At 36.5% G+C, this 23,800-nt stretch overlaps 1 protein-coding gene across 3 annotated transcripts in view; it reads left to right on the top strand.

Moving 5' to 3' along the window:
* LOC6034597 (LIM and SH3 domain protein Lasp) overlaps nucleotides 1-23,800 on the top strand; it is a 101,265-nt gene that overhangs the window by 16,768 nt on the left and 60,697 nt on the right. For 2 of the 3 annotated variants that reach the window (XM_038264218.1, XM_038264220.1), the window contains exon 2: nucleotides 17,234-17,328. The exons of the other annotated variant lie outside the window; for it this stretch is intronic. In XM_038264218.1, coding sequence (XP_038120146.1) covers nucleotides 17,234-17,328 — 95 coding nt within the window. The remainder of the gene's footprint in view (nucleotides 1-17,233; nucleotides 17,329-23,800) is intronic. 3 annotated transcript variants of the gene reach the window in all.

Here is a 23,800-nt window from a genome sequence, read left to right on the forward strand (position 1 = left end):
AATTCCGAAAAACACCCATTGAGTGAAATTTTAAGTCAAATTTTCATGTATTTCGTCAATAAATCATTTAAATCAAAAAAATGTTGAAAAGTGTTACTTTTCGAAACAAGTGCTGAAAAGTTCAACTTTTCAGCACCCATTTCAGTGCTGAAAAGTAGAACTTTTCAGCATTTATTTTGAAAGGTGTTGCTATTCGATTCTGTTATGTTTGGTACAGAAAAGTAGGCTATTTCGTCGTCGAATCGAATGACAGAAAAAATAAGTAGTTTCACGACGGAATTGCAAAAATACATTTTTTCTGGTGTCAACTTTGGTTGCTCCTTACCTTACCTTACCTTTTCTGTAACTTTAAAGCAAGGCTCCTGATTGCTCAAAATCAACCACTCCATTCGCGAGCACAAATAGCAGGCGACGCGATACTGCACTGATGAATACCTACCGTTTGTCACTCTATCACCATTCGCTCCCGAACACTCTCTTTTCTACTCTTCTCTCTCTCTGATCGGCTCAGTCTCCGAACGGTTCAGACAGGCCGATCGTCTCCGATCACTCTGAACTGACAACATTTTTTCTCTGATGCGCTGCGTTATACTCATTGATTTGGGTTGCCTAAAATCAATGTTATCAATTAAATTGTGCATTTATTTTGATTTCATAACATTATAGACACCATTCAAAGAAACTTCCACCAAGAAAAAATCAAATTGATGGCAAACTGAGGGCGTGAAGACAAAAAGACTGCCGCGCTGGCATTTTGTGAGAGTTACTCTTCGCTGAGCATGGTAGTGTGTGAGTGTCGTCGAGCGACGGAGTAGGCAAACATTTTCACGATGTATTTGTTCGCTGAGTTAACAGTTCGAGCCACTCGCTGGCTGCTTGCGAGACTCATTCGCTCATGAATGCTAGCGGGTTGGAATAGGCGACGAATGGATAGGCGATGAGTGAGTGGTTTCTGTTCATTGACCTGAAAATCAGGACCCTTGCTTTAAAGCTAACAATATAGTTTTAATGAATAAAATAACAAAATCTTTGACTGGAAAATTAAAAAAAAATGGCAAAAAGTTATGATTGAAAAAAAATACTTAAATATGATAAAACAAGTATACTTGTTCCTAAAACAAATGTTGCACAATATAACTACAGTCCAGGCTCGAATATCCGAAAGCCTCGGAAACATTTCACTGCGGATAATCGAAACTTCGAACAATCGAATCACGAAAAAAATTTTTTTTTCGTTGTCTTATTTTTGACTGTTTAGCTTAAGAATAACTAATCTAAAATGATTTAAAAATGTTAAATCCAAGATGGCGGCCAAAATGGCGGAGATGAAATATTGAAAAAAAATATTTTTTTTTATTCAAAGGGCAATCAACCACTCAAATTTGACTGAAATTGGGTCGCAGAACTCGAATTTTATGTTTTAATGTAAGAAAATAAAAACGAAAGATTTGTTTTTTTCATGATTCGATTATCTTTCGGATACCTTTGGATAATCGAAACTTCAGATAATCAAAACTTCGGATAAACCCGTCTAGACTGTAAACGAGGAAAATTTGTTTAACCCTTTCGAGCCTGATGGGTCATATATGACCCAAATATCAAAGTTTCCAAAACTAGCCTATAATTTTCGTATAGTCATAAGAATCATTTTCCCATCATAGATTAAAAAAATATTTTTTTTGAAAATTCAGGCCTGAAAGGGTTAATGTTCGTACAAAATGTGGCTGCTGGAGGCTGCTGTAATTATGTCTAAAATTTTAAAAGCATTTTGCGATAGTTTTTCCTCTGATTTTTTTAAAAATGAAAATAAGAATTGAAATTTAGAAATGTGGAGAGTTAAAAAATTAGGAAAAAGTTTGCACAAATCAATTAATCACTAATGTATTTTAAAATTAAAAATTATGTGTGATGGGATATCGTGGCACTCGATTTTTTGGCCAGTAATCGATCACACTTAATTTTTAACTTATTAGAAATTTGTGCAGCTTTAAATGTATGTTTTGATGGCCTCTAAAGAATTATAAAAAAAATCAGAAAAAATACCGTTCACAAAAAAATGTGTTAATTTGGAAAGTGTAATTTTGGAAGGTTGAATATTACCTCTTTTATGATGTAATTTTACCTCAATTTAGACTGAAAAAGCGACATTTCAACAGAAAAGTGATAAAATTACACATTTTCAGAGGTAAAATTACACTTTTTTTTTTGACATAAAAGAGGTACCCCATTCCAGATGTAATATAACCATGGTTTTTTTCTGTGTTACGTAGAAATTTGACTTCCTTTAATTTGCATTTTTTGGTTAATTTTTATTGTTCTGGTCATTTAAAAGTAGATAATATAAATTTGTATTTCTTGAGCAAATTTCCTTATAAAGTCGTAATTTCTATTTAAGACAATATAGTAAAAAAAACCTATTCAGTCCATACTCGATTATCCAATGCTTTCGCAAAAAAAAAAAAAAAAAAAATTCAGATATTCGAATCTCCAGAGGCTTTAAATAAATTAGTCTGGACCGTAATACTTAGCTACTTATAGTTTATTTCTAAAAAACATATTTTTCAATTATTGAAATTTAAAAACAAAAGGTGATTCCCTAGTAGCGTGATCCGTTTTGCAATGAAAAAATGGACCGCTGGTTGAAATTTGACGCAAATCCATGAAATGGGACCTAAATCTATAAAAAAAATCAGGCTTTTTAGCGTTCAATTAATGAAGCCATCATTAAAAATTTCCTGCAAAATCGGTGCAGATTTTGCGAACAGAATAATCATTTTTTTGGGAAAAATCAGTGATTTTATACCGAAATCACAGCACCATTCTCGCTTGTCGGTAGTGGCTAAATCGGTAGTCCTAATGGAACATTTTCTAGGTACTCTCTAAACATTGCACAGTGGTCCAGAACGCAAAATTAAGTGGAAAATTGATTTTCAGAAAAATTGTGAAGTGTCTTCAGAAGAGTTTTTGCAAATGGAAAAGAGCAACTTTTGGGTTGATTAAAAATTAGGGTGGTTCACGATTAGGGTGATTTTAAAAATCTAACTTTTCAGAAATATTTTTGGGATTTTTTTCGTCTTCTAAAAAATTGTTGGGCTTGCCAATCCAAGCAACTTTGTCGAAGACACCAAAATTTTATCTCGCAATCTACGCCTTCTGCGACCAAATTTAGAGAAAGCATCTGAGCAAACATTCAAAAATTAGTTTTTTGAACTCAGCATATCAGGGTTAAGTTTTAGAGAAAAGTGTTGTTCGCAGCAATTTTAGAGCTTTGAAAAACAAACATTTTTATTTTCTGGCAAGTCAATTTTTAAAGATACAAATTTAAAACTCAAATATCTCAAAAAGGCGCAGGTCAAATTTCAAGCGCCATGTTGTTCGAAAGATTATATCTAGCACTATAAACGCTGAAAAAATCCCAGGGGTATTTTTCTTTAAACTCGTTTTTAGAAGACGAAAAAATTCCCAAAAATATTCCTGAAAAGTTAGATTTTCAAAATCACCCTAATCGTGAACCATCCTAATTTTGAACCAAACCAAAAGTTGCCCTTTTCCATTTGCAACAACTCTTCTGAAGACACCAAAGCTCCAAAACTTCACAATTTTTCTGAAAATCCATTTCCACTTAATTTTGCCTTCTGGACCACAGTGCATTGCGTATAGACTGTTACTTAGTTCATACGAAAATACTTTAAATAGGTATACAAAATCTTTGTTTGAAAATAAATTATGCAGAATCCACAAAAAACTATGAAAAATCAAGTAAAAAGCAATTTAAAACTGTTCAATTTCCCAGAGAACTGCACTGCAAATTACGATAGTTGCATTACATTTGCAGCAAGCAACTGTGCAGTGTCGTCGGGGCGACGTATCAACAAAGTGATAGTGAAAGTGATGTGGTCAGGCACGTCAAGTTTTCCATTTCACATGCCATTTATTGTGCTGTGATACCTTTTTCTCGTTGTCCATCACTGACAACTGCAGCTAGAGCTAGGCATGTGTCGTCCTCCTTCGATGGGCACGCCAAGATTGAGTAACTCGCTACCAAACTCCAGTTATGTCTTCCGATGATGATGGAACGACGCCAAATTTGTCGATTTGCTCGATCCTTATTACGACGGTGCGGTGGCGATGACTCGTCCATAACCACTTTAGGACACGGTTTTATGCGCGCTTTCGATATATAATATTGATTTGCGTCTGGGGTCGTTGATGCGTGGCAAAAGCGATTGTCGTCTCGCGTTCAGGTGAGTGCATTTTTGAACGCTAAAAAGTGTGGTTTAAAATGGTGGGAAAAATTAGGGGTTTTTTGGTGGAGTACAAAAGTCGTTAAAGTTGGCCACAGTGAAACAAAAACGCAACATAGATCTCACACAGCAATTTACTGAACAAACATGGGAGATAACTCTCTTTGTTCTGTCGTAAACAAATATTTAACGCCGAACGTCTGAAAAACGACCAATCAACCGCAAAAAGTCGCCCGGGTTGGGCTGGGTGGTGTTTCGGCTGAAAAAGTTTTATTCATTGCGAACCGGACAAAAGTCACCTTTGTCAGTGGTTCGCGTAGAGTACCATAAATGAAATTGTACGCTAATATTGGGGGCAAATTAGCAATTGTATAGGGGAGAGCAACTAATACTTGCTGATGATAAGCAATCTATAACAGTTGCCGTACCTTCTGAGGTTTGATGCCATGTGGAGGGCACGATTCAACAAATACGTGTTGTCGAGATGTCAATTCAATCCCGATTTGTAACTCACTAAAGATAGTTATCCGCCGACGTGCCTTCCTATCAAAGATGACATGAAAAGGATACATTCAAAAATTTAAATTTGTTTCACAATTTTTACGTGATTCACGCAAAGACCACCCTCCCCTAATCGATAAGTCCCGTGACTCGTTACGCATGCTTCCAGCTGAACCGTGAACCGTATTCTAGACAAACAAAAAAACAACCCACTCCCCATAGTTCACTGCGAAAAATTAGCCAAAAATCCGACGGCAATCGATACAGTCTGCATGCATCGCGGTGTAGAGTGAGGTTCAGCTGCGCTGCTGTGTTGTAGGCCAGCCGGTTGCTGTCAATGCTTAGAAGCAGACACATTGGAGTGAGTGCTGCTGTTTTGATTATTTTGGACGGCTTTTTATGGTCCCCGCTTGATTGAGACACCGCAGTTGGGAGGGAATTTTATGGTGGCGTATGGATTGAACCTTTGAGCGACTGGGAACGCCATAAAATGACAAATATAGTTTTAAAGAAATTTCCGAAAATACGATCTGCGAACATATAATGTGGTCAACATGGTAGTTCTGAGCAATTCTTTACGAAAGAGATCTTTTTTTTAATTTAAAATTTTGTATTTTTACTCCGGCTGAAACTTTTTTGGTGCCTTCAGTATGCCCAAAGAAGCCATTTTGCATCATTAGTTTGTCGTTATAATTTTCCATACAAATTTTGCAGCTGCCCATAAATAAATGATACAAGAAAATTAAAAAATCTGTATCTTTTAAAGGAATGTTTTGATTGATTTGGTGTCTTCGGCAATGTTGTAGGAATATATAAGGTTACACTGAAAAAATATGATACACGGTAAATTTTTTTTGGTGATTTTTGATTTCACTTTCTGTCACTAAAACATGATTTGCAAAAACACACTTTTTATTTTTTATTTTTGATGTGTTTTAGGGTACATCAAATGATTAACTCGCCAAAAGCCGCCAAATATCGGGAAAAAGTCTGGAATTTGCGATTTTTCTGTCAAATAGTCGGGAAAAGTTGGGAATCCCAAGCATACTCGCTTGAAATTTTTTTTTATCAGTCTTGAAAAAAATTGTATGATTCTGTACAGTTTTCAAATTAAATTCATTCAATTTTCCCTAAGGAACTTCTTTAAATTTAAGGTTCCCTTTCACTATCTCAATCTGTTTGAGACGATACAGCTTTTTAACAAATCTAAATTCCTCATAAAAATTGGATGCATTTTACACAGACATTCATATTTTTTTTTATGAATCAAAAGATTTTTATTAATGTTTGTTTTTCAAAAAAGAGGTAACATCTAACTTTAAACATTTTGTCACATTGATTAAATATTTCAAAAAGATTTCAACTTGAGTTTGGCTTTGGTTTTTTTTGCAACTAAATTCATTAAGTCATTTCCAATATTTTTTACAAATGTTTTCCTTGGTATGTATGAGCAAATTGCTATAAATTTAGCTTGATTTTCAGGTATCGGAAAACTTAAATATCGAAAAAAAATCAAATCTTTGTTCGACCTGAATGAAAAGTTAAAAATAGAAATTTCGCTTTGAAAAAATAAAGTTAAACAAATGTAAAAATCTGACAAATTTTGAATTAACTAATTTTGAAGAATTTGTATTTTCAAATATTTCGCTTAAAATAAGTGGTAGAGCATAAAAAGTTATAAGACTGATTTTTTCAATTGAAAAAAATACAGTAAAATACTAACAAATAACATTGATTTGAAAATCAATATAGAATTTACAAAAATAAAAAGAAAATTAAAAAAAAATTTGAGCGAATTCATGAATATTTTTTTCCAAATTATCTGAAAGAATATTAATAGTTATCATGCTTTAAGCATTTAAAATAAAATAAAATTATGAATAAAACTAACATTTTGCCATTTCCAATTGAAACGAAGTATCAAAAATCATATTTTTAAGAATTTAAAAAAATAACATTGAAATTATATAACAATACTAAGCCTTCGGTTATTTTTAAAAGACTTATTGTTTATGTTTCTACTACAGTCGACTCTCTGGCTGTCGATCTTCTCGATATCAATAATTCTCCATCTATCAATGAATTCTTCAGTCCCTTCAATCTGCATACTTCAATTATCTTCATTCCTCGATATTTTCCCTTACTTGAAGGATCTCTTCCTCGACGGTCCCTTGGATTCCGTTTGCTTTAAAATCTCTTTCGGTTGTCAATAATTTCAGTTTCTCATGGCTTGCATAGACATTTTTCATCGCGAAACGAAGCTTTGAAGGGTGTTTGACATTAGTTTGTTTTTGTTTGATGGACGTTGCCATGATTCTCTCCCATAGCTGGGTATCAAGAAAAAAATATTTTCAATCGAGTCTTCATTTGGCATCGTTCTGTAAACTGATGATTCTCTTCCTCGACGGTCCCTTGGATATTGACAACCAGAGAGTCGACTGTATAAATCAAATTCTGGAGTGCTTTTTTTTATAAATTTAGAACTGGTTTAGCCAAAATTGTCAATAGTTTGTTTAAAATCTTTCTTAGGTAAGAAATGCCTATTATTTGAGATTCTGGAAAAGCCGGGAATTCGAAAATGGGTTTTGAGTGGACACCCTGTTTTTAAAATTTAAATTGCCAACTTTTCGAAATTTCCAGGTTGTGCAAAAATTCTTTGATCGAGTTATGAAAATTTTTCAACTTTTTTTTTCGATCTAAAATCAAATTTGCAATCAAAAAGTACTTTAGTGAAATTAAGTTTCAGTGACAAAAAGTGAAATTAAAAATCACCAATTTTTTTACCGTGTATCATTTTTTTTCAATGTAGACCAACTTTGCCAAAGACACCAAGATGATCAAAAAATTCCTTCAAAAGACACAGATTTTTTAATTTTCATGTATCATTTTTGTATGAACAGCTGCCAAATTGGTCTGGAAAATTATATGGACAAAATAATGATGCTAAATGTCTTTTTTGGGCATACCGAAGGCACCAAAAAAGTTTCAGCCGAATCAAAAAATACAAAAAAAAACAAATGACCAAAATCTCAGAGAATTGCTCTTCTATGTTCTATCAAAGTTTATAAAATCCGGTTTAATACAAAATTATACCGGCTGAAGTGGCGATATCTCACGACATGGTTACCAGATATTAAATGTCCACAATTAAGAATAAACATATAAATGGTTTTGGAATGCATTTTCATTTTAATTTTCCTTATGCGGACTTGAATAGCTTGAATCTTCTTAAGTGGAGGTAATTGATGACAGGGTTGCCAGATTTTCAAAGTTCATGGCTCATAGGACAGGTCTTACGAGTATTGGTCCAACACCGTAAACAGTCAAAATTCTTGACATACGGATAAACCACGCAAACTTCACTTAGATGCTGTTTACTTTTGACAGTGTTGTCAGATCTTCAATATCTCTTCTTCATTGGTAAGATATTTAATTACCTCTCTTAACCCTCTACAACCTAACCCCGCCTTTAGACGGGCTTCGATCTAAAAAATCGCCAAAAATCAATTTTCCAACCGATTTTTGATATTTAAAAAGCATTGGAAAGAAGAACTCTTAAAATTTTAGAAAATTTCAGGGTTGGAAGTTTAACTTGTTTTATGTGACTTTGCCAATGTTTTTAAAAATGTCATTTTTTAGGGGTCAACTTTGGCTGTGTTTTTTACTAACATTTCCTATATTTTCAGTAAAAAGAAGTATGCAGTAATTTTTGTAGTGTCCCAGACTATGCCTCTATGCATTTTTTTGCAATTTAAATGATGATGGTGCGGCAGAAAATGTGAAAAACATGCAAAAAAAATGAAAAAGTGACTGTAAAAACATGAAAAAATTAGATAGGCGAAATGTAATCATATTAGATGGTAGAGTAGGCCAAATACTACCAAAAACAAACATAAACTAAACAAGATAAATGCAAATTAAAATACTAAAAATGAAACAAGAAAAACATAAAACAAGAGAAGTAAAGTTTTTCGTAGAACAAAAGTTGCTCAAAATGACCTCCTGAACACGGGAAAAATAAATATTTTCGAAAAAAAAATTTGGGCAGTAGAGGGTTAAAAATTACCATACGATATGCTATGATTTTTGTAACAACTAAAAAGCACTCCATATTAAATAGTTTATTTAGGTACTGATATTTCATGACCGTGTTGCCAAAAAAATCAAAATTTTATGTATGAAAAATGTTTTAAAAATTATTCGACAATATCATTTTGGAAGTCATATTCATTAAACATTGCCTCATTCAATCTAAATGTTCATGTTATTTTATCTTCTCTAAAAAAACAAAATGTGGTCAAAAGAGGGTTAACTAAACAAATAAATTTTGCGAATTTCATGTGCGCAAGTACAAAGTTTTGGGTTAGAACATTTTCTCAACCAAAGCCTCAATTTCCCAGCTGCGCCAGCACGCTGGACGGCCGTGAGTCAGGCGATTGACGACGCCGTCGAGTTTCAAGCGCAGCCGTGTATAAATCATCGCCTTGAATCACGATTCATTGCACGAGAGAGGGCACTTGGTGCAAAGAATGATTCTAATAATAAAATGACGAATATGGTAGGTTGGCATAAATTAAATGCTATCATCGTTTCTTGGTTGTGAGTCATACGGCGACCAACGTGTGGAGTCGGTTGTTTTTTCCAAATCGTGGCGTGAAGTCACCTAAAATAGCAAGCAGTGTTATTTATTCTAAGAAGGATATTTTTACTTTAAATTGCTGCTTCTTGAGGTCATGAATGAGCTTATAATCAAAATTCATTACCCAACTTTTTGCTGGTTGATGACCTCTCACTTGGAAAAGGCACACGAGAACTTCCAAAGCCCATTTCCATTTCGTGAGCCGTTTTGCGGAGAGTTTGGAGTGGCAAAATTAGCCAGTGGCAAGGTCATTGCTGCTCTTCGGATCAGCTCTTTCGCCGTGTCTTCATTCTCTACTGTGCGAACGATCCCCAGACCTCCTCCTCCTCATGCCGGCCAAAAACCGGTGCTCTTGAGCGGCCGCCGCCGCCGCACGCGAATAACCGGTTTTTCGGGGAGGTTCTTGCGATCTTTCTTTTTACCCTCCTCGGCGGTGACGGTGACTACGCTAACTGGCCACATCTGTGTGTCCATTACCCATGTAAGGCCGGTGCCGCCACTGCCGCAAGGGTACTTGAGAGATTCAACCGGTCGACTCTCTTGGGAAATTCACCTCACATTTGTGCAGACTCACACACACACCTTTGCGCCCATGCACATGCACTTTGGAGGTGAACCTTAACCGCTGCAGAACCAGTGTTGCCAGATGGGTTTCTGTTGAGCTTAAGTAATTTTTAGTGTGGGAAATGTTGTGACTTTCTGCATCAGATTGTTAATACAATATTTTGTACAATCTGTTCGGAGCTAGGACAACCTGCATATGCATGTACCCTAGTTTTATTCAGTTTTTATTTACCATAATTTCGTAGCCGGCCTTCAAATATTAGACGCTTAACACACTTCCAGTGAAATGGATAATTTGAATACGTACATTGCATCTCTGCAATTTCTGGCAACCTTGCCCCCAGAACACAGGGTGACCCCAAAGTGGTCAACCTCCCCCCCAACCCCTTCTTAATCCAACCACAGAGTGCCCCGTCATAAGAATCACTATGGGAACATCTCGTCGGCGTGCACTCGCGCGTTAACTTCGTGGACTCTCTTTTCCTTCTTGGTCAATGATCCCTGGACGGACTGTCACCGCCAAGTGCCCGGATCCGACCACAGGACCACGTCGAGGCCGTGACTCTTGTTGACGCTTCAGTTGTTAAGCGGGGGACGTGACGACACGGTTTAGGGGTCCAAAAGGAGCGCGTAATTATTTCATTTATTTGCCCACCGCAAATAGAATTATAACGACGACGCCGGGAAACACAAAAAGTGTATCAACATTCCCACGTGACTGAGTGGTGGCGCGGTAGCTGCCAAGGTCTTGGAAATGTAAGGTTGAAAGACTAAGAGCTTCTTAATCATGTTTGATATCGACTGACTTTTGCTGTCAGAAAAATATAAGTTTTTGAATCTCTTTTAAATTTTCATGCAGGTTCCATAATTCTAGGAAGCAAAATAAATTTAGTGCCAACCTTTGCATTTCATGACCCTGCAACTGCATCGGAACGAAACTTCGTCGTGGCCCTCGGGCGAGGCAGAAATCAACCTAGGCAAACGGAAGGTAAACTTCTTCCGAGCTGTATTATCGATATATTTACGACGCGCGCTGCACTGGCTTTGGTGTCAAGTGGATAATAATAACTCTATTTGGCTGTGTAGATATGAGAACGATTATGTCATTTGATGTAGGTTTTTGCTTTATATGGTTAAGTTGATGTCGGATTAAGTGATTATTGCAATGTTTTCGCAATGAGACGATTTGTTTCAACTTAACCACCGATCTGTTGCAACATAATAACCAGAGTAAAAAAATAGTTCGAAGCCCTTTTAAAATGTAAGTCACGATTTAAAAATATGCACACACGATTTGCACTTTTTACCTAAAAAATTTTAACTTGAAAAAATAAAAACTAATTTTATATCAAACGAAGTGAGATTTTGTATGCTTTTTCAATGTATTTTTTTTAAATACTAAAATTTTCACAAATTGCCGTATTTTTTCGAAAATACTCAAATTTTCAAAATATGCAATATGGGTTTCAAACAAAGCAAAATTTTGTCTGCTTTTTCACATTATTAAAGTTTTTGTGAAAAATACAATAAAATTCACAAATTACCGTATTTTTCAAAAATACTCAAATTTTCCAAAAATACACGAAGCGATATTTGCATGCTTTTCACTTTTTTGGGTTTTTTAATTCCAAAGTTTTCACAAAATACCGTATTTTTTCGAAAATACTAAAATTTTCAAAATATGCAATATGGGTATCAAACGAAGCGAAATTTTTCATGCTTCATATCCAGAGTTTGAAAAGGTCCTATAAGCTATTGTCTTTCATATGTTTATAGGACCTCTAGATATATACATTCAAATTGTGAATGCTTCATATAACATTTTGTGTCGTTTGATACCCATTGCCAATTGCAAATAAAAAAAATGAGTATTGTCGAAAAAATACGGTTTTATGTGAAAATTTTAGTATTTTAGAAAAAAACTTAAATAAAGTGAAAAAGCAAACAAAATTCCGCTTCGTTTGGAAACATTTGCATTTTTTTAAAATTTGAGTATTTTCGAAAAAATACGGTAATTTGTGAACAATTTTGGTATTTTCCAAAAAAAAACTCTAAAAAAGTGAAAAAGCATAAAAAACTTCCTTTCGTTTGATACCCATTTTCTATATTTTGAAATTTTTAGTATTTTGAAAAAACGGTCATTGGTGAAAATTTTAGTATTTAAAAAAAACTCTAATAAATAAAAAAAAGCATACAAAATTTCGCTTCGTTATGACAATTTGAGTACTTTTGAAAAAGTACAGTATTTTGAGAACAATTTTGAGTACATATTTTAACTTTGAAAACATACTAGATTTTGCCCATCGCAAATTTAAAAAAGAATGAGTATTATGTGAAAATTTTAGTATTTTAGAAAAAAAAACTCTAATAAATTGAAAAATCAAACAAAATTTCGCTTCGTTTGATACCTATATTGCATATTTTGAAAATTTGAGTATTTTCGAAAAAAATACGTTGTTATGTTAAAATTTTAGTGTTTTAGAAAAAAACTCTAATTAAGTGAAAAAGCAAACAAAATTTCGCTTCGTTTGATACCCATATTGCATATTTCGAAAATTTAAGTATTTTCAATAAAAAACGGAAATTTGTGAAAATTTTGTTATTTTCCAAAAAAAATCTAATGAAGTGAAAAGCATGCAAAATTTCCCTTCACCCATATTGTATATTCTAAAATTTTGAGTGTTTTCGAAAAAATACGGTCATATGTGAAAATTTTAGTATTTAAAAAAAATCTAATCAATTGAAAAAGCATGCAAAATTTCGCTTCGTTATGAAAATTTGAGTACTTTCGAAAAAATACAGTATTTTGAGAACAATCTTGCGTACATATTTTTACTTTGAAAACTTACTAGATTTCAAAAATATATTCTTGGTGAAAGCATTGAAAAATATATGCTTGGTGAAAGCATTGAAAAATATATGCTTGGTATCATATCATGTTAAATTTTCAATCGATTTTAGAAAGATTTTAAAAACCAGTTATCGTCCATTATTGGCGATAAGATTATCGGCGGTAGAATTATCGAAATAACGAAAACGATAACGATAGAACGTTATCGTTATCGAGCCTCGATAATTTTATCGTTAACAACCTTGATCTTTAATTTAATTTATTTTGTCTCTATTTAGTTTGTTTGTTGTCATGGTTTTTAGCAAATGGAAAATTTAAGTATTTCAAAAAAGCTGCGATTTTTTTAATTGAATAAAAAAATCATTTGCAGCCATAAAGTGATAATTTTGTAGTTTTAAATTCGAGATTGTTCGATTGTTTTTGTCTTGGGCATAACCTACAACTTTGCAGAAGACACCAAATCGATCATATAATCCCTTCTCAAGATACAGATATTTATATATTTACAAAGCCATTTCGTATGAACAGTCCGCAAAATTTTAATGGAGGCTAGTTTGAAAAAAAAAAATGACAATGCAAAATGACTTCTCTTGACATAGCTTAATAAATAAACAAATTTTAGATTTCGAAAAAATAATGGATTCTAAAGAATGACTCATCTATCACAGCAAAGTCGATTCGCGTCAAGTATTTTATCGACATGGTCAAAATTGACTCCATTTAATTCTGAACCAATAACCGAAAAAAGAAAACGACTTATTAAACTCTGTTAGTAAGCTAAAACATTTGCAATCAAGAGTGTCCGAAAGTTTTCAACATAATCCAAATAAAAAGAGGTAATTCCCTAAAACTAAAATGCATATCTAACCTAAATATCTAACAATACCACCAACTCTTACAGTCAAGTCTCCCCAAGTTCAACAAGCCAACAATTAGTCGCACCGGAAACCGTGAGAAAAATAGTTTCCCTCTTCTTAGGTGTGTTGTTGGTTCTGCTATATAGACATTTCAAGACCCGGTGGTTGCGTACACACGTAGAGATAAGCAATAGCGCTTTACTTTTAGGCATATCCGCCACCGTGCGAATGAGTTCACATTTGTGAAGTGAATGGCGGAGCCTAACACGTGTGCGTCGTGAAAATTCGGTGGCGAAATGTGGTCGCTGTTAAGATTGTTGTGATACTTTGAGGTGATTGTGTGAAGTAGTTTTTTGTTTAGCGCAGTTGTCTATTAAGGGATTTTTGAAATCAGTCTCCATCACGAAATGTCAATATGTTTGGTCTCTCACATCATTATAGTACGACATATTAAGGGGACATATCGTCCACGGAATACTAATTCCCAATCCCTTGAATGGGTCGAACATTGATTCTGCAATCCTACACGAATCGATTCCAAGAAATCGACATTACCATATTTATGAATCAATCATTCAAACCGAACTGAATATGGTACGCGCGCCTCTGCTGTCACTTTCAATAGTGGCACAGGAAAAAGAGGGTTATCCGGCTGTTTACGGTTAGACAATTTTGTAATACCGCACGTACGCCGCGGCCTCATGATAATGACGTCGTGTAGGAGAAGGCAAATAGCTGGTGCATTAGGGCATTATGCAGTTCACGCCGGTGACCTTGACGGCTGTAAACAAAGGGGGGAACGTGACTGAATCGGTTCTGGTATAAGATTCTACCACGTGCGTAGGGTTTATCTCACGCACTCTAGGAATCGCAATTCAAACCAGAAACTCGAATTTCAACGCTGAAATATTTGGAATCAACGAGTATTCTGTCTTCCGGGATATCCCTACAGGAAGTGGACAGTGCCTGTTGCGTGTGACTTACGAAAACAAACGGGAATGCATCGTCCATATATATACGGTACAGGGTCGGGTTTCAGCGCCAGTCGTCAAAAATTTCGGAATGAAGGCACAGTTAGCGGTACTGTTTGGACTCGTTGCACTGCTGGCCGGTGTGTCGGCATACGTGGCTCGTGAGTGTTACAAGGGATTATTTTTGAAACTGTGTGACAACTCTGATTTTTTTTACAGGATCATGCGGTTCCAACGAGATTCTTGCGAGCAGTCCTCCCTCGTGTGAATCTACCTGCTACCAGGCTTGCACTTCAAGCCCGACTGGAGTGTACGAACCAACGTGCGTTTGCATGCCCACATTCGTGCGAAACAATGGGCAGTGCGTTCCGAAGGCGTCCTGTCCGGCTGTGGTAGTGGCCATGCATCCTATGCTTTCAGCAATGGCTGGAACTTCTGGAGATGTAGCTTATATTGGGTCATCTGGGCCTCAGCAACCTGTTCAAGGGGGAGCTCTGCCAGGATTGGTATCGTCCATGTTCGGTTCGGGATGTGACTCTTCGGTGGAGGGACCTGTTATGACTCAGTTAGGAGGTAGCTCACCCTCTGGTCATGGCAGCATGATAAAACAACTGGCCTCTGAAGTGGCAGCAATACTTCAGTCTGGAGCCGCATCCCCGACAAGTGCTTCTGATGAAAGTTTCTCAAATGAGATCCCATCTTCTGGTGGTCCAGCCCCTCAGAATCGACCGGTTTCTAGTGCTTCAACGAGCTCACAAAATGTTGCATTTCCTCCTCTTAATCCGGCTGCGTTGAAGGCGGACTGCAAATACAGCGGTAAGCCAAATTAGGCTTCATATCATTATCTATGTATATAATCCCACCCTTCATTTCCAGGTGTTTGCCCAATAAACCAGTTACAAGTGCGCAAGAAGATCTGCTGTGAGCCGACCTGCTTCGACGATTGCACCGGCGATGCCTGCACCTTCACCAACAATACCGTCCCCAACTGTGTTTGCCTGCCGGGGTACGTGCGCCACCTGGGACACTGCATCCGACCCAAGTACTGCCCGCAAGGTTGTACCACTCCGGAGCCGCCAATACCATGTATCCTGGAAACCACCCCATGCGATATCGAGGAAATCCCAACTGAGCCACCCTGTGAACCGGTTACAACGCCCGCACCCTGTGTTACTACACCAGCACCCTGCCCCACAACCCCACCCCCGTGTCCCACCACTCTACCTCCTTGCCCCACAACATCACCCCCTTGTCCCACCACTCCACCCCCATGCCCCACAACCCCACCGCCTTGTGCAGCGCCTGCTACGAAACCACCCTGTGGATGCGCTGCCAAGACGACGGCCAAGCCGTGCCCACCAAACTCCACGTACAGCTCCTGCACGCCCTGTTGTGAGCCTACCTGTGATAACGATTGCCGTGCCGTGCGGTGCATTTCGCCGTGCAGCGGAGAACCGACCTGCGTGTGCAACCGGGACTACGTGAAGCAGAACGGGCGGTGCATTCCGCGGATATTCTGTCCGAATGCGGGCAGTGGCGGGGGTGGGTTTTTCGGGGGATTTTATTAGGTAATTACAATAAACGAGTTGATATTTTTTCAATCTTGCCTTTTTAACAACATGTCCAGACTACGATCCGAAGCCACAATCATCCTACACGGAGAAAAATCTGTTCCCAAAATCGTGAACAAGCATTCATGCAATTCATGATTTCGAATTTCATGAACACGATTTGTTCACGCTTTTCGGAACTTCGGAAGGGATAGATTTGCAGTGCTCCCAGCGGTGTTCTACTTAGTTGATCCCCAGATCATATATTAGAGGTGGGCAAAACCGCTCTTTTTTTGGAGTCGCTCATTTTCGTTCGCTCATTTAAAAGAACCGCTCTTTTGAACGGCTCTTTCGCTCTTTTTCAAAATTTGGATTTTATAAGTTACTGAAAACTAGAAGATACCCTTGAAAACCATAGGTCTTGGTGGTCTCTTTGTCAACATTCCTACTCGAACTTAACCATTCGAGTAAATGAATGGCATCCAAACTTCAATCTAGGATGCTGGAAAACATGTTTTTAATTTTAAAATTGCGTTTATTTTTGCAAGAATTGAACTAATGCTGATATTTAAAAGGGTTTATTTTTTTCAAAAATCTCAAAACTATTCAGAAGATTTTTGGTAATATTTTACAAATTATGCAATTTTAAATGCTCAAATTTGTTTTCCGGAAATACTTTAATGTACAGTCATTTGTACAATGAAAAGTTTTTCCCCTCACGTTACCCCGAGTCCAACGCAGGCAGACACGGCGGCGACCTTATAAGGTCGTAATATTTATAAAACATTTCAAATCTTCCAGCTTAGAGACAACAAACCCGCAGATAACGGTCCGAAATCCGTTGATCGCCGGCTGCCAAAACATTCCCCGATCCCCAGACACAAAGTCAGTGTGGTGTGTTATCAGTCCCCTTCTAGTAACTCGGTTGCGCGATTTGTCAAGATTAATCCAAGTGGTCAAAATATTTAAATTATCAGCTCGTAGAAACACGCGCTCGCTCGCTCGCTAATTGATTGCATTTCAATTGACGGCAAATATTTTTCTGTTTACTTCCAGACCTGGCACAAAACCTGCTTCAAATGTACCGAGTGCGGTATGACACTGAACATGAAAACATACAAAGGTTTCAACAAACTTCCATACTGCGAAGCGTAAGTATCATAAGTCCTACAAAAACAAAAAAAAATCACAAACAAGTTTTGCGTTTTTATCTGTGACTGCGGACTTTGTCCACACCTGTTGGCTTGGATGTGGCCATCTATGGTCTCGTGCAGGTCGGAACACTTTATTTCGCTTATGACCGCGAATTTTTATTTGTTTATTTTTTTGATAGACTTGCTCATTAGGGTGGCCCGAGGGTTGCGTCGAATTAATTCAAAAGTAATTTTTTTATTAAATGTTTTGAATTTCATTTTGGGCCTTTGAACAACTCCTCAATATTTCTCTGAAAATATTCTTTACAACATTCTTGACAAAGTATCTCGATGAATTGCCAAGATACATCATTTTCAAAACTGGTATAATTAACTAAGATCAATCTCATATTTCACATAGTGTCTTCTCTCAGAAGCATTGTAGCACAATTTTTCCGGAAAGTTTTGGTGGTTATTCTGGTATAAAATTCATAAACTATGTTTTATACCAGTCACCAGAACCACGATATTTATGTTGTCTAAGACATTTAACTATCTTACCAGAGTTTCCGAGATTTTTTTTGGTTTGAAACTTCAAAATCATTTATACCAGTTTAAAACACTTGTTATGTTTCTTTGGGTACTTTAGAATACTCATTAGGGTGACAATCAAAAAATCGACCTCAAGGATACCTCTTGATTAGATTCATACATAAACATCTTCTTTGAATCGTTAATAACTCGTCAGGGTTAACTTGGATCATTTTGCAGTCTTCGACAAAGTTGTTTGTTATATATTTTTACATACACACTTGACACAATCCGACACATGTAACGTTTTTTTTTTTTGCTTTTCCCCATACATTTTTTCGAATTTTCCCAACGATAAAAAGCGCCCCTAACCTATTTGGCTCAAAATTGGCACAGTTACTTATTTTTACCCAAAGAATCGAGCCAGGCGGTATATCTTACGATTTTCCAAAATTTTCCTTTTTTTTCTTGTCACCTTAATACCCATTGATAAAGCACGGGTTCAAAACATCCAAAATATAACTAAATAATATTTGGTTTATTGAACCCTAAAAAAATCTACATTTGGCTACAAAACTCCAAAATTGATTTAACTCTTGACAAAATTGTTTGAGATCCTACTTTCATCCAAAATATTTCGTCGCCATTGAACACTCTTGTACTAAGCTTGCTGGGAATCCTATGTAGTTAGCATAGGGACGTGGCGTTACATTGTGCTGCCACCTGGTTTTTTGAGGTGCAAGAGTGGAAAAGTGCTGAGTCATCGTCTAAAAATAGACGGCGTCCTATCTCGCCCAGCAAAATGAAGTCGATAAAGTAGTCGGTTTCGATGAGAAAAAGTGGAAAACGTGGTCTAAAAATAGCGACGCCATCCCCCTATAAGAGAGCACAGACTCTTCGATTTACAGAATGAATAACAGTTAAACACGATTTATTTTTCTTTATTTATTCAACAATGTTTTGGAATTTATTAGTTTTGGTAAAATACTCCAAAATTGTAGTTTATACCAGTTTTAAACATTACGTTAAGAAGAATTTAGTATTATAATTTCTTCTGAAAATCTTTAAAAAAATCTTGTATAATAGTTCCAAATATGTTTTTAAACTAGTTTCAAACAGGTCTAATCTGTTGTCAGAAGCATATTATCATCTTTCCACTATTCAAAAAATTAAAAAAGAGGTTTTTCGTCTTGAAAAACACTTAAACAAGATTTATCTGTTGTCGGAGGGATATCATACTTTCTATCGAAAAACTTTGGAGATTATTCTGGTATGGAACTCTAACCCTGTATTTTATACCAGTTTAAAACAAAATGAATATGTCGTCAAAATCATTTTAGTATCGTACGCTTTTCGAGAATGTTTTAGAATGTTTTTATTTTGGTATAAATCACCAAAATTGTATTTTATACCAGTTTTTAACATTATGTTAGAAAGCATTAAGTATTTTAATTTGAGCCGGAAAAATTTAGAGAATTTTCTTGTATGAAAATTTAAAAATTTGTTTTATACCAGTTTTCAACAGGGTTAATCTTTTGCCGAGGCATATTGTACACTTTCTACTATCTTCAAGAAATTATTAGATGATATTCTGGAATATACTTCTAATGTATTATTTCAAATATTAAGGATTTTATGAAATGATGATTTAGGGTACCACCCTAATGCCCACCCGCCTGTTTGCAATTGCAGTGGAGCAGCGCGCGAAAAGTAGCAAAATAATAATAATAATACGGTTGGGAAATTCAAATTGGCCTCCGCTGCTCATACGCGCGCAAGTCTCAAGGTCAGTGCGGCGAATTCCTTTCCATTTTGTTTGCCGATTCAATTATATCAACGGCAGTGCGCGGGAGGTTAATTACCGACCCCGCGAACTGCGGCGGCTGCTGCAGTTGGCGTCCTGCACTGGGGGGGCGTAAAGTTCAGCGCTGGCGAGAGGGGTTGTTCATGAATGACGTGGTCACACTAGATTTAACCCCTTGGGATACGGCATGAGTTCAAAACATTGAATGAATTAAACGTTTACTTCAATTGTATTTTCATGACGTAGTTCATGGGTCTCCCCTGAGTGCATAGTTCAGCTGAAACGGCATGATGCCATGTTCATTTCCATAGAACAATCGTTTCGGCGTCGGATGTTTGAAGTTTCGCCTAGCTACAGCCCACCTGGATCTGGACCAGAGTCAGCGTAACAACAACAATAGCTCTCCGCAACCGCTGAGTAGATTCCAAACACGATGACCACACTTTAATGGCCGTCGTTCCGCATTCCTAACCGCACCGATTTCTAGCGCTCCCAAATCAGCTGGAACGTGCCTCGCGTGCAGCTAAAACTTCCTACAAAAAAATGCTGCTGCATCCTGGTGGTTTTGCGGTGTAGATTAGTTGCCTCATTTAACGCCTACCCACCGTCGTGGACAGCTGCAACAATAACTGCGTGCCCCGTAAAGTGCTATAAATCTTCATGAGAGATGCGTGAAGGCCTGGGTGAGGGCCCTTATTTTGGGGTTCAATTTCATAGACCTGGTCGCCCAATAGCTGTTCGTCCCACTAAAATAACTTAATTTAATTAAGATCATAGCTGTAAATTTTCGGGAGTAGATTAGGTTGAAGTGATAATGTAATGAAGCTATAAAATTGGATGTTGTGGGACTCAAGTAATTTGTTGAAGTGTGTTCTTACATCATTTCGAGGGCTTTGTCTTTTGTTGGGAATTGTAGGGCATTCCAGAGATTGTAATTTGAAACAAAAGCTGCTGTTTTACAAAGCTGTAAAGAAGTTTCAAACTAAATTATCCCTGTCTCCCCACAAATGGTTCGATTTAGTTCACCACAACTATTCTAATTGGTCGCACCATTAACGTCGATGTGTGTACCATTTTCTCTCCCGATATAGTCAACGGGTGGTTTGCATTCATAAATGGTCTCTTGCAAGTCTTTCTTTCTAGTGCGATAATTTCCATCGTTGCAGCATCCAATACTACAATCTAATATTTTATTCCCTAACCTCCCTCTTGCTGTTTCCTCTCTCTAATGCTGAAACTATGTTTGCCACGACCATCATCAGGCAACACATCGCCATGGCAGTGCAGTTGTGCAGTTTTGGTGCCCCGGTGATAATCACCTACAAATTATGGACATCATCCGCACCAACAACCAACCACCCGGTTGATCACGACTTGCAGATATAAGGTCAATTTCCAGTCCAAATTTGGCCGTGGCCGTGGCGTGTGCGGTTTGAAAAACAGAAGCCACAAGACCACGACTTCATCTGGCACCTCCCCGGTTTATGCTCTTTGGCACCTCTTTTCCAAATGGGTAATTTAATGAAATTGTTTCGAATCGTGGCTGCATCATTTCACCTTCACCTTTGGAGTGCATTTTGGGACTACGCTGTCACTTACTGCACGTTGTAATGAAATAAAAAATGTAATTTGAACATTTTTTCAAATAAAAATTCATTTTTTTTAAGAATTATGCTTCTATTGCAAAAGCTGGAAATATATTATTTTTTAAAGGTTCTATCAGCATATAAAACCCTTAACGCATAGGACCTTTCGAAAAAGTTATCTGGATACAATTTATGAATTTTTACACCTAGGCAGGACGATTCGGTACTGCGGGGCTTGACAAAGTGCTACAAAATAAATGCACTTATATGGTCATTCCATTTATCGACCGCGTGCACTCGGTCGGGGTCCACTGCTCTGGCAGCCTCCTCTCTAATGTAGGTCGGCTGAAAAAGTGCAGCACCGTGCAGTGCAGTGCTTACAACGAATTGCAGCACAGTAAATGAAGCGTTATTTATGGTCATGACAAATTTAGCTGATTTGGCTTGTTCGGTTGCTGTATAAATCTAGCGAGAAGTGATGGGAATTGTGACGAATTTGGTTTGAAAAAAATGCAACTTTTGAATACTGAATTCTCGTTAAAACTTGTTTTTATGTTGATAAACACATTTAAATGTAAAAATTTCAAAACTTTTTTAGATGCCTCCAAACATTAAATAGAACTTTCCTTAAACTTAAAATAAATTTGAAAATGTTTAGTTGCCGTACCGACAACTTAAAGAGAAACTTAAAGATACATCAACGTGATCGTCTATCTTACAATTTATTACATTTAGTTGTACGATGTCTTTCATTTACAATTTTGAGAACAATCTTCAAACTACATAATTTGAATTCATTGTAATTAAGAAGCAAGTTTGAGGTTAATTCATAGGACATTTTTCCGATTTTTGAGAAAAATATATTTAAAGAAGGTCAATCTTGATCAAGATTTCTGCTGATAAAAATGTAGCTTTTTATGCACTTTTAGGTGGATATAACTTGAAAATGGTGCACTTTATCATTTTCGATTACAAATTCGATTCTAAATTAGTCAAAAATGTTTCTTGACCATGAGATCACAACATTTAAAAAGGGCGCATAAGCATTTTGACAGCTATAACTATTTTGCAAATTCCGCTACAAAAGGCAACTATATAACAAAACCTGCAGCGTTAGGAGGTAGCTGGGAAGGTCAGCTATTGATTAACACATCGAGTTTTGTTATAAAGTTACCTGTTGGCTCGGAATTTGAAAAATAGTTCTAGCTGTCAAAATGCTTATACGCCCTTTTCTCGTGTTCGACTTCTGATAATATCGAGTCTGGACTGTAATATTTTTTTATCGATTTTTCTTCACCCATATCTACAACTTTGCCGAAGACATCAAATAGATCAGAAAATGGCTTCTCAACATATAACAACTCAACATATTTTTGATAATTTATACAGCATTTTTCTTTGACCAGGAAACCCCTTAATATTTTCATGGCAGCTTGTAAAGACGATGTCGAATGATAGAAAACGTGTGTGCAAAGTTTGAGAAAAATACGAATATTCGGCATTTATCAAAGTCTCAGAAAATTGTACAAAGAGAAAAAGCGTATTTCAAAGTTCTTTGCCGCATAGGTTATGTCAACAACATAACATTCAGCACATATCTTTAATCAAAAATGATTTGACCTTTCATCAATATAAAAAATATAAAAATACAAGCCTTTCCCGACAAACTTTGTTCTGCCTTTTTTCGTTTGTTGACGTTTTTTGATTTTTTGCTTATTCAGCCTCCTGTGATCAAAATATGATTTTACAAAACTTTCTCCATACAATTTGCCGATGCTCCGGAATCGGTTCCAGAGTGGCCAAAGTGTCAATTAGTTAGCGTATAAACCTTCCTTGGGCTTATACGAACCCAACGCAACAAAGAGCACCTCGAACCGTTGAATTTTTTTATATATATAGATGAAAATAAAATTTGTACCAGCCTTATGATAAAAAAAAGATTTTTGAAAAAAATAAAATCTTAAACTTGAAATTTTTTTTACCTAATTTTTCTAATGTAAAATCGAATTTGCGATCGAAACGTGCATAACCAATTTTCGATTAGGTGCATCGGTTTCAAAATATACAGCAATTCCCCACGAAAACAGAAAAAAAGTTCTCCGATCGGGCTCAAAATTTTTCTGGGGGTTTCTTGGCCGAAATAATTAGACCCGTATTTTTTCGTTTGGCCATTAGGGTGACCTACGCCGTCTTAGGGTGGTCCGAAAAATGGCAATTTTCGTCGATTTTCTTACTAAACTAATCACCTTTCTTTTGCATCTAAGAGAGCTAAAATCGGATGAAATGGCGCGGAGATATGATTTTTTGAAAAAAGGGGTTTTTACGAAAATCGACGAAAATTGCCATTTTTCGGACCACCCTAACACGGCGTAGGTCATCCTAATGGCCAAACAAAAAATACGGGTCTTATTATTTCGGCCAAGGAACCCCCAGAAAAATTTTGAGCCCGATCGGAGAACTTTTTTTTCGAATCATGCTGTTTTCGTGGGGAATTGCTGTATAGTAGGGTGCCCAGAATATGGAACTTTTTTTCAAAACCTCGCTCCACAAGCTGAATATTGTTCCTTGA

This window comes from Culex quinquefasciatus, chromosome 3 (genome assembly GCF_015732765.1).
Source record: "Culex quinquefasciatus strain JHB chromosome 3, VPISU_Cqui_1.0_pri_paternal, whole genome shotgun sequence".
In the NCBI taxonomy this organism is placed as follows: Eukaryota; Metazoa; Arthropoda; class Insecta; order Diptera; family Culicidae; genus Culex; species Culex quinquefasciatus.